Here is an 11,346-nt window from a genome sequence, read left to right on the forward strand (position 1 = left end):
GTATACAAATGGAACGGCCCGTGAAAATCTGGGAAAGAGACAATAGGTGGATGAGATAGGGCATGTTTCAAATAAGCAAATGCATCATGACATTCAGCAGTCCAATGGAATCCAACATTTTTCTCTGTCAATCTATGGAGTGGGACTGCGTGGTGAGCAAAGTTCTTAATGAATTTCCTATAGTAGGAGCACAATCCTAAGAATGCCCTCACTTCAGTAGGTGAGCATGGGATAGGCCAGTCCTGAACACTGAACATTTCTTGGATCAGGTTGAACGCCAGTTGTCATTGTCAGGTTGTCATTGAAGAACGCCTCTTCAATGACATCTGCTTTTAAGAGTTTTGTCACTTGTTGCTGTATTTCTTGTCTTTGTTCAGGTGTCACATGATAGGGCCTTTGTTTGATTAGCATGGCCTCCCTTGTCCGAATCCCGTGCTTAATTATTCCAGTTCTACAATCCAGACCACATATCGGGGAGTTGCCTTTCACATGTAAGTCTGAACAGTTGTTTCTGGTTATATTTGGTCATTATAACATTGTTTTGACAGCTAGTTGACCACCAAAGTCAGACTATTAAAAGCTAACGACAATGCTAGTTATCTATGAAAACTGAGATTTATAAGAAATAATATAAAGTTCACATGATTTTTATTAAGTCTGAGATTATATTATAGTTTATATCATTAACTGATCATCAAAATCGCAAGTGAGTCTTCCGTGCAATGAAGCCAGAGGACTTTGACAGGACAACTCAGGCTGTCAGAATTACAGATAGACCTAAACCGACTCATCTCCGAAGAGCAGGTGATTTGATTGATCTAATCGTGGCTCATTTATATTTTTACCCCAGTTTAGCCAGTGGAACCAGGACAACACAAACCTCAAGGAAGGCTGAAGAAAGCCTGTCAGCGGACTGTTCTGTGCTTTTCCAGAGACCTTGTCTGCCTATATTATATTATTATACGTCTTATATTATTATATGATTGTACTATTCACTATTTTATTTGCTGTTTTTATTTTATTGACTAGCTATATTATTTTACAATTTATGATATACTATCTGCTATTTTATTCAGTTATTTTATTACTACTACATTAAACTATATTTTACTGTAATACTCAATTGTATGTTTAGGCTATTTATAATAATAATATAGGCTAATAATAATAATATGCTATTGAATAAAACCACATACAATTTATATTGTACTGTAATTGCTAATAAAAAATGTTCTACATTTTTTTTTATACAAAGCTGTGCTATTAATGTTGTCCACTAGAGCGAGCCACAGGATAAGAAATCTTTTAAGCCCAATCCTTTTATATCTTGTTGCAATCCATTTGAATCGAAATAAATTCATTTAGTACTTTATCTACGGTGTACTGACATTAAATCTGTGAAATGCTTAGGCCTATAGATAATTAAACGATTAATAAGGTTTTGAGATGCAAATTATCTTCATATTTATTTGAAATTGTCCTGTGATGTGATTCAACAGGAAAAGCTAAAGGCACGAGGGAAAAGGCTATAATGGCGTTGTTGAAGACAGAAAAGCATTTCCACAATTAAAATCGATGTGCACATTTCATGTACATTAAATTATATTGCGTTAGGAACATCTCCACAATTATTAACCTTGAAAAATAAACCAAATCTATGCTTGAGAAGCGTGAGTTTTCACAATTCCTTATGACAATGAATAATTTTCAAGTTCAAACTAGCGAGATTCTGAGTAATTGGAGACAAAACCTTTTTTGTACTCCACGCAGATCATAAACCGTTGGAATCGGTTGAGAAATGTAAACTTTATTGCGCTTTTTGTCCAGAAAAGCCGCAGCTCCCCGTTTACTTGCATTTGTTTAATGGGGAATCTTGCCCTGCACAATGTGGCGGACTCGTTGACGTATCGCAGCAACAATCCAAAGCGGCCAACAGGGCGTCTATGTATTTATTATATCTATGGTCTGTTTACTCACTCACGTGCTCAGCGCTGACAAAAACAACACCAACTTGCGTTTCAGGCAATCAGGAAACACAAAGATGAACACTGAAGTAAATCAAGTTTTTGCACAAGAACACAGATTCAAGACTTTAACCCATTATCTCCCATTTATATAACTATATATATATATATATAACCTTACAATTATCTCCCATTTGTATAACTATATATGTATATATAAAACCTTACAATACTTTAATTAACATAATTTTAATTAAAATGCTTAAAAACACTAAATTGTAAACAGAAGAGCCTTCGAATATTGTCCTCGACAAAGGGGGGGCATTGAGCCAAAAAGGATAAGAACCGCTGATTTAGATGCATTTGGGTACCAACTACAAAAATAACTAGCATACATATCAAATAATATTCTTTATTAGTAAGCGATCGTCAAAGATTTGGACAACACGTTGCAATATCTGACTTTTATTCATCATTTGTTTTGTTTAAGCTTCAAAAGACATGTATTTTCAAGAGGAAGTCTGACAAACAGTCCAACACAATAGCATACAAAGACGGTTTTATGGGAAAAAGCATGAGGATGGTGGAGAAAATTCTTTGGCATTAGAAACTAAACAACAGAAGAATGGCAAATGCCCGATATGCCTGAACCAATTAAGTGTTCACAGGAACAAATCATTACAGTGTTTTTGGTCAAGAATTTACTAATACTGATGTTTACTTGTGCCTACAATCATTGAATTTATGCCAAAAATTCTGTATGATAAATTTACATTATCTGTATTTCCCCTTTGGAGCTGAATAAGAATGTCCGTATTCCGTAACACTTCAGCAAGTCCTGGTCTTGAACCTCTGACTTCTACTGGATCTACTGAAAGTTGCAAAAAATACTGGCAAACAATGTGTGAGCTGGAAATGAGTGTTTTAAGGCAGCTGAAGGTGAGAGGTAATGTTTTAATACAGAGAAGACATCATGGGAAAAGTGGCGATGCTGATGCTAATCTTTGCTACAAATGTACTGATCCAAACCTGACTCCCAAACAGTCAAACACTATGGGAAATTTGCATAACTACTAAGATAGTGGTGCAGATTAATTTTTTGATGACCTTGATTCCCTTAGATGTTTGGCAGTAGAAAAACAGGCATCAATACCTTGCTGTTTATGCAGGAAGTGCTGATTATTTTAAACACTACTTTTGCCTGCAAGCTAACCTAAAATACAGATATAGAGAAAATGCCCACAGAAAAAAGAAAGGATTATGTGTGTTAGTGTTTTGGTAGGTTTGTTAGTCCTCAACATTTATGTCAGTCCAATCTCCTCCAGAACACTACGTGGCGTCTCGGCTTCCTGTTAGAGTTCAAAAATCAGAGAAAATCCATTCATATATTAAAAAACTGGTGGTATTTTTTTCCCCAAGCATGTTTAGAATGAGCGCTATGTGTAATCCTCACCTCCTGCAGCATATCAGCCTGCTCTATGGCCTTCAGAACATTCTTCTTTGATGTCTCCTGGGCTTCACCACCCAGGATAAACTCATCCAGTATGTAATAGGCTTTCTCAAAGTTGAAGATAATGTCCAGTTCACACACCTGGTGTTCAAACACACAGTGAGTATCACAATGAGTTTATGTGAAACTCTTAAAATATAGCAACAGATCTGGTCATTGGTTTAAAGGAAAAGTTAGATGAAAATTCTGACATTATTCACGGAACGCGAACCATTGAAATTTCGAAACACTTGTGATGTAACGAAGCCTTGTTTACTGAAATCACATGACTTTCACGCTCCGAACCACTGATTCGAAACAAAAGATTTGTTAAGCTTCGAACCTTCATGAAGCAGTGTTTTGAACAATTTTGTTTTTTGGTGCACAAAAAGTATTCTCGTCGCTTCATAATTTTAAGGTTGAACCATAAAATTAAATAAGTCTTTAGTAGCTTTCTGGGCATTGAAAGTATTAATTGTCTTGCTGGCAATGGAGGCCTCACTGAGCCATTGGACATTATAAAAAAATATCTTAATTTCTGTTCTGAAGATGAACGAAGGTCTTACGGGTGTGGAACGACATGACGGTGAGTAATTAATGACAGAATTTTCATTTTGGGTGAACTAACCCTTTAATGGTGGTCATTTGTACTTTTTGGAGTGATACAGTCATGTATCTTTGGAAAGACATAAGGGGCAAGTAAATGATGACAAGTTGTCTTTTTTTGGGGTGAATTATCACTTTAAAGTCAGCATGAAACGGAAGTTGCGATAGTCTTTTCTTCACTATTGTGACATATATCAGAGTGAAAAACCTAGGGCGGCATTTGATTTCGTCCTCCGGGAATTGATTGGATCGCCAACCAAACTTCCTTGGCAACTTCCTAAATGCAGGCAGATCTAAATGCCAGTTTGCAGTCAGTTGGGGAGGATATTTAGTCCCACCCTCCGCTGAGACAAACGTCATGAAGAGAACAGTTAATGGTCAACGGTTTTGATTAAAGATTACGAGGGCATATGAATTTTTAAACAATAATAATGTGCATGGATAAATCATTTATAATAAGCACTGCAACATTCTGTAAAATATAATAATTGTCAATTTTGATTTCATGGTCACTTTAACATGCCAAAAACAACAAAGTCTCCCATTGCTCCTTGAGGCTGAAAGGCAAAAGCTGACATAAAACTTTACTCACACTGCCAAAATATTTGTCCAGCAGTTCCACGTATCTGTGGATAATCTCCAGGGTTATCAACTCGTTTTCTTGGTCCTCCACAGCACAGCAAAAGTAAAGGCTGGCATATCTGAAATGCAAAATAAGCTCACCTCATAAATACTAACAGTACAAAGAAAGTGAAACACTTTTCACTGTTCCTCTTTCTGTCAGGTCACAGAACAAAACTACACAGTGTTACAAACTATCAAATACAGGATCTTTCTGTTCTGAGCAGTCATTCTCATTTACCTTGTTGACAATTTCAAACATATATGACTGTTACTCTCTGTTACTGTAATTAAAGTAGGACTAGGCAATAAAATACACCGAAAGTTGAGATTTGACTTTATAAAAATGAATTAATAAATTTGTGTTAAATGAAAAAAAAATAAAAATAAACTCAACCATACTCAAATATAACACGAAAGGAAATGGCACTTTCCACAAATAAAGAACATCAGTCTGTGTCTCTACGTAAAAATCCTTTTAATTTTCTCCAAAGGGGGATTGATTTTTAATGCAACTTATAAAAGACAAACCTTCTGTGAGTTACGAGGTGGTTAATTGATGGTAGCTATCAGCCTACAATATTTCAAGTTATTTTTTAAATAATCATGTTTAACGGTGGGAATCCTGGTAAGAAACTCGTGCCAAAAGAACACTTGAGCACCCTCATTAAAGCTTTTAGGTACACAGTCTTGTACCTTTTTCTTTTTGTTCAATTTTCAAACACATTTTTGCTTCATATCCAAGTTTGTAATGGTGTGATTCAACTTGTAGCTGGTTGGTTTAACTCTTTAACGATGACTTTTAAAAAATCCCTATGAAAAATGAATAGAAAAAGTACCTCCAGAACCAAGGCCTCTGAAAAAGTAGACTTTTATAAAATAAAAGTAATAAAGAAGTACTTCTTTACTAAAATGAACTGAACATGAATTCAACATATATCAAAATCACATTCTTGTTATTTTAATTGCTGAATACAGTTAAGAATGTCTAAGGTGGCATGGACCATGTTCACCATTTTAAGGGGGAGATACGGACATTTGAAGTGTTTAAAACTAGCTACTTTTCTTGCTAGGTTAATTTTATGTCAGGTAAATAGTTTATCAAACATGCCTCAACACAAAATTTGTGCCTTCAATAAAAAAAATCAGGAAACACCCACATCGTGGAAAGTGCCAAATACAATAGATCTGTTGTTCCTTCCATGCAATCCCTATCGTTCAGTGTCGTTTCCTAACCTTTTATAGACTATTTTCAGATCCCTCCATTCCAGGAAACTGCACATTTTGGGTTTGCGTGCTAGCACCATCTGAATGACCTCACGGGAGATCTTCTTCTTCTGTGTGTCAGACAGCGGCACGTACCATTTCTGAAGCCGCAGCTTCCCCTGCCTGCTAAAGAGCAGCATAAACTGCATCTGAAAAGAGGGAGAAACAAAAAGAGTTTCAAACCTAGACATCGTATTTGTGTATCATCATCACCATATGTGCCTAGTCAAGCCAAGCCAAAATAGTATTCAGCAAATCCAACCATTCCGCATGGAAACGTTCATGTCGGCTATTTCGAAAGTCAGTTCATATTTAAAATGACCAAACCGAAGCTTTGTCGTGTTTCCTGAATTACTTGTTTGTTGGAACAAAAGAGGAAGGATCGCGTTAGCAAGAAGGCTACGGCCGTGTAAATGTTAAATTTATAAACTATCCACTGTATTAAAACACAAGTATTTGCAACAGCAAGTCCAAATAACCCAATAAAGTCTATAAATGCAAGAGATCAATTTTTGCTTTTACCTTTGAAGTTTATATTACACTCGATTCCGTGAGCATGGGCTTTGTGGCTGATGGCAGTAAACGCAGATGTGAGAGGAGTCCCGTTACATGGACACATCGCCCTTTTGCTAGATTATTGGAATCGTGTCCTCTCATTGGCTCCATGACTCACCGATGACACTCTGTATTGGTCAAGACTCGAACAGGATGGGTGAAGCTCTGACTGAGACGGAGGTTTTGTTATGCAGTGAAATTTATAATAGAAATCGTGACTCTGTCATTGAAATAAAATAGACATATTATAAGATCCTATTTTAGATTCATTGTGCTGGTGATTTTTAAAACGTTTAAAATAGATCCCTGTGACTTTTTGGAAACACTCTTAGCCCATTATTTTTTGGTGGGCGTGAAAATTATGATAATATTAAATAAGTTTCAATAATTTTTTTTTTTTTTGCAGCGTTTTTTGTTGTTGTTGTTTTTTTGTTTCAGTCACTCTAAAAGTGTGAAGTAAATTGCATTTGTTGTCTGTATGAAAATATGGTTTTAACTCACAGAAGTGAGTACACCCCTCACATTTTTGCAAATATTTTATTATATCTTTTCATGTGACAACACTGAACAAACAAGTCTGATCCATGGAGGTCAAACCTCGCAACTTACAGGACTTAAAGGATCTGCTGCTAACATCTTGGTGCCAGATACCACAGCACACCTTCAGTGTCTAGTGGAGTCCATGCCTCGACGGGTCAGGGCTGTTTTGACAGCAAAAGAGAGACAAACACAATATCAGGAAGGTGGTCATAATGTTATGCCTGATCGGTATATATATATATATATATATATATATATATATATAGGGTGAATTAAGGGTGATTGGGACAGTTTTTGAATTTCCGCCTTGTGCAAGGCTTTTTGTCATAAATGAAAAACATCAGCTCAACACATGATACATTTCTGTAATACTGAAGATGTTAACTATCCATTTGAGGAGGAAACAATGGTATATTATAATGAAAAAATTTTTTTTTGGTAACATTTGGGTGATTGGGACAGCACATCTTTCCACTGATTTAGGGTAGTGTAAGCATATTTACTGTATTGCACATGTTAGTTCATATTTTGATATCATTTTATATGCAATATTTCCTTTTCTGTTCATCATCATTAAGAGTCCATGTTTATGTTTGTTCAACTCTGTTTCTCAGTTTGTAAATCCTTCCACAAAAGAAGGCTGATTTGCATATAGAGCATATACAATTTTAAAGTACATTAAAATAGAAAACCATTATTTAATTGTAATGATGAAGAAACATGTCAAAAGGTCGATATCGAACTTTGGCACTTTGATACGCGCTCCGTACTACTGAATCAAAACAAAAGATTCATAAAGCTTCGAAGCTTCATAAAGCAGTGTTTTGAAATCGCCCATCTCTAGATATTGTTGAATAAAGTTGTTATTTTGATTTTTGGTGCGCAAGTATTCTCGTTGCTTCATAACATTAAGGTTGAACCACTAAAGTTACATGAACTGTTTTAAATAAAAAATCTTTAGTAGCTTTCTGGGCATCTGAAAGTGTTATTGCTGGTTATGCAGGCCTCACTGAGCCATCGGATTTTATGAAAAATAGCTTAATTTGTGTTTCGAAGATGAACGAAGGTCTTACGGGTGTGGAACGACATGAGGGTGAGTAATTAATAACATAATTTTCATTTTTGGGTGAACTAACCCTTTAAACACATCAAGAGTCTATTCCCCAGAAATGTTGTAGACTAAATACATAATATGTATTATAACAAATGCCTGTAGAGGGCGCCAAAAGCCTGGTGATTGTTGTTGTTACACATGATCAAATTCTTGGTTTTGGCCAAACAGCATTTAATTAAAAATATAATATTAATTTTAAAAAGAAAATAACAATATTCGGCCACTTCTTAATGACAGAAATACTATAGCCACTGTAATTTCTTTAATAAGAATATGTGGACATCAAAACATGCAAACTCAGAGCGAGGATTTAAACTTCTATTTAGGTATTCTCCTGTGTAAGCGTAGATTTAAAAATGATGGCATTAAATCGTGCATCCAACTGTCTAATGCGGTTCATGGATTCGCGTCTGTGGAATGCTCCACTTCTGGTATTGAAAAACTTACAGATATCTTTACCATGGTTCAAAACGCACTGCATTGCGCATTAAAATAATTTAAATTATAATATGACATATATTGCATTAGTATCAAATCAGGCAGATGCGTTGCTGGTGGTCAAATTATTAACGCGGTGTTACTATAAATAATCTCACTTCTCACCCTTCAATAGCCAAAACTTTCACGTTTGTGAACATACATAGGCTACCTGAAAGAGATGCACGGGATTCATCTTGGGCTTTTTCTTTTTCTTTTTCTTATCTCATCGCAAGACAGCTGTTGTCTTTTCCCGGGCATAGTTGTTACAACTTGTCAGCCAGCAAACATGAGGTGGGGCGGGGCGCGCATGCAGAGACCATACTGAATGAATGGCGTGTCGAGTGCGTTCACAAACAATTTTTTTCTATTTATGTTTATGTTAATATAAATATAAAATGAAAGGGTTTCCCCCCCCCCGGGAGTTGATGCCCTACGCAAACTGCGTACTCTGTGTTTAGGGAGTTTGACAGGGTAGCTGTGCGGAATATATAGGCTATAACAGGAATATATACTATAAACACCAGCAACGATACATATAACGATAACTATAACGATAACTATACTTCTGTTATTCTGTTTATTCTAAACTCACGCGCTGCTGTTTCAAAGTGTGTACAACATGTTTTTGCTGTTCTTGTTGCATTTACACGGCTTTAACCAGCAGATGTCCTCAAAATGCCATGTTTCGAGTGAATAGCTATAGTGTGATCGATCTAATCTAACGGTGAATTTACCTGATGAAGTCAATATAGTGGAATAAAAACGCCTAGTATTTTTCACAGTGCTGTTTGATCATCCAACAATGTCAAACAAAACTTGTCGATTTATACTATGTTGAATTAATGAGCATCCCATACAGTGACTCTGATGTTTATCTCGGTTAATCTTCTTTCTTACAATCCTCTCTGTAGAGACCTGCACATCTAACACATGCAGATTTTTTGCCTTGTTTAATTTATTTTTGCTGTCCAACATAGATTGAGAAGATAGTTTCCAATGATGATTTAAAGCAAATTAAACTGACCTACGATGTAAGTATTCAAAATATTTAGATTATTTGGAAATCTAATTTAAATGATCTAAATATGTTTTTTTTTTTTTTTTTTTGTTCTCTTAAATAGGAGTTTGCAAAGGCTCAGGTTTTGAAAACTGCCCAGGTTTGAAAGGAGTTGTAAGTATGATTGCAACCATTGTGTTAAAAATACTGTAAAAGTACTGTACTGAGAGGTTTATGTGTTCAGTTATATCCTGTTGCTTGTGTAAATGGATTAACGGAGACCCAAGGCCTAAAATCTTTATGTATGATTATACAATCTTTTCTATCTCACTTTCTTCCTGCATATGAAAAACCTTTGTGGGCAAGTGGGCAAAATGGGTCTCGTTGCAAACATTTTCAAACATAACATTTATCATGAAATAATGAACATACTTCCAAAGCAAATTCTATTTAAGTCGTTTTCTCTTTCTTTTAGCATGAGTTCTGCACATACGTATACCTGGAAAACGAAGTGAAGGAAGAGACACTACGTCGCAGTAAAATGGCAGCCTTTGTATTGCCAGCTAAGGTTAAGTTACTAAAATGCGGGAAATGACAACGTTGTGACTCTTAGAGAAGATGGTATTGTTCACTTCTGGGCCCCAGAGCTTAATTTGAAGAGCAAGAAGAATATGCTTGTGGGTTACATTTTATTTGTTTACGTCTCATGTATTGCTGTTCCTGCTATGCTCCATTTTTTAATTATATGAATCCCATATTTCATTTGAATCGTTTCTCTTTGTCTATATCTAGCCTGAGAGATCGGTCATTCGAAAACCAAAATGGGCTACAGATTTTGTGCCAATGCCAGATTACAACAAACTGATTATTGGAACCGGGTAAACTGCTCTTAAAATACATTTATTTTTACATAACAGTCTTTATAATACACTGCAGTGTACAGAATCTTCTATGGAAGATTTTTGCCCATGGCATGCTGTTTCAAATGAAGATGAAGTAGTCAATTTGCAGATGCTTTTATCCAAAGCAATCTACAGTTATTACAGGGACGATTCCCTTGGAGCAGTCTGGGGACTGCTCTGCTATTCTGCTCAAGTATACCTTGTAACTTTGTGTTCTTGGGAAAAACACTTTTTTATATAACAGCCACATCTGATCTCAGCCTTTCCCTCAGTCAATCCAAACAACATCTCTTCTCTCACTTTACAGATCCAGAGAAATCCAGTTTTATGAGTTTTTCTATTTGGAGCCTTGCTGTCAGTTGAGTGAACTCGAAACTGTGCCTTCAAACCTGGATTACTGGTGACCAGGGCAGCGTTTCCCAAAAGCATCATAAATCTACCTAAGTTGATTGTAGCCCCATTGGTAGCAATGGTTCTACGATCAACTTAGTCTTACGGTGCTTTTGGGAAACACAGCCCAGATCCATGTCAGACATGTTGATGTAATTGCTGTTTTATTGATAACATTTTTAGATATTAGTTAAAAAAAAAACGAATTTGCTCTGCATTTACGATGTAACATTATATTAGATAACAGATCAAATAAAATAATAAAGGTATTCTATGCTGCTCATGCAATTTTGTTTTCTACTGAAATATTTAACAATAAGAACACACTACGCTCTTTGATGATATGTCAATGTTTGCTTTTCTTGTAATGAAAAATTTACTCTAGCTCTACTGGCCCAGATGAATGTATCATTGTATATGGT

At 35.7% G+C, this 11,346-nt stretch overlaps 1 protein-coding gene across 2 annotated transcripts; it reads right to left on the bottom strand.

Moving 5' to 3' along the window:
- Positions 1–2,362: 2,362 nt before the first annotated feature.
- ap1s2 (adaptor related protein complex 1 subunit sigma 2) lies at positions 2,363–6,635 on the bottom strand. Of its 2 annotated transcripts, none has more exons than XM_051911851.1 (5): positions 6,469–6,635; positions 5,917–6,095; positions 4,652–4,760; positions 3,418–3,555; positions 2,363–3,313 (listed from the first exon to the last, which is right to left on the bottom strand). In XM_051911851.1, exons 2-5 carry the CDS (start codon positions 6,093–6,095, stop codon positions 3,266–3,268), a joined length of 474 nt encoding a protein of 157 aa, XP_051767811.1. In that variant the 5' UTR covers positions 6,469–6,635; the 3' UTR covers positions 2,363–3,265. The 2 variants fall into 2 exon arrangements, with proteins under 2 accessions (XP_051767811.1, XP_051767810.1); XM_051911850.1 differs by lacking the exon at positions 6,469–6,635 and adding an exon at positions 6,209–6,333.
- Between the last annotated feature and the right edge of the window lie 4,711 nt (positions 6,636–11,346).

Source organism: Ctenopharyngodon idella, chromosome 11, assembly GCF_019924925.1.
Source record: "Ctenopharyngodon idella isolate HZGC_01 chromosome 11, HZGC01, whole genome shotgun sequence".
Taxonomy (NCBI): Eukaryota; Metazoa; Chordata; class Actinopteri; order Cypriniformes; family Xenocyprididae; genus Ctenopharyngodon; species Ctenopharyngodon idella.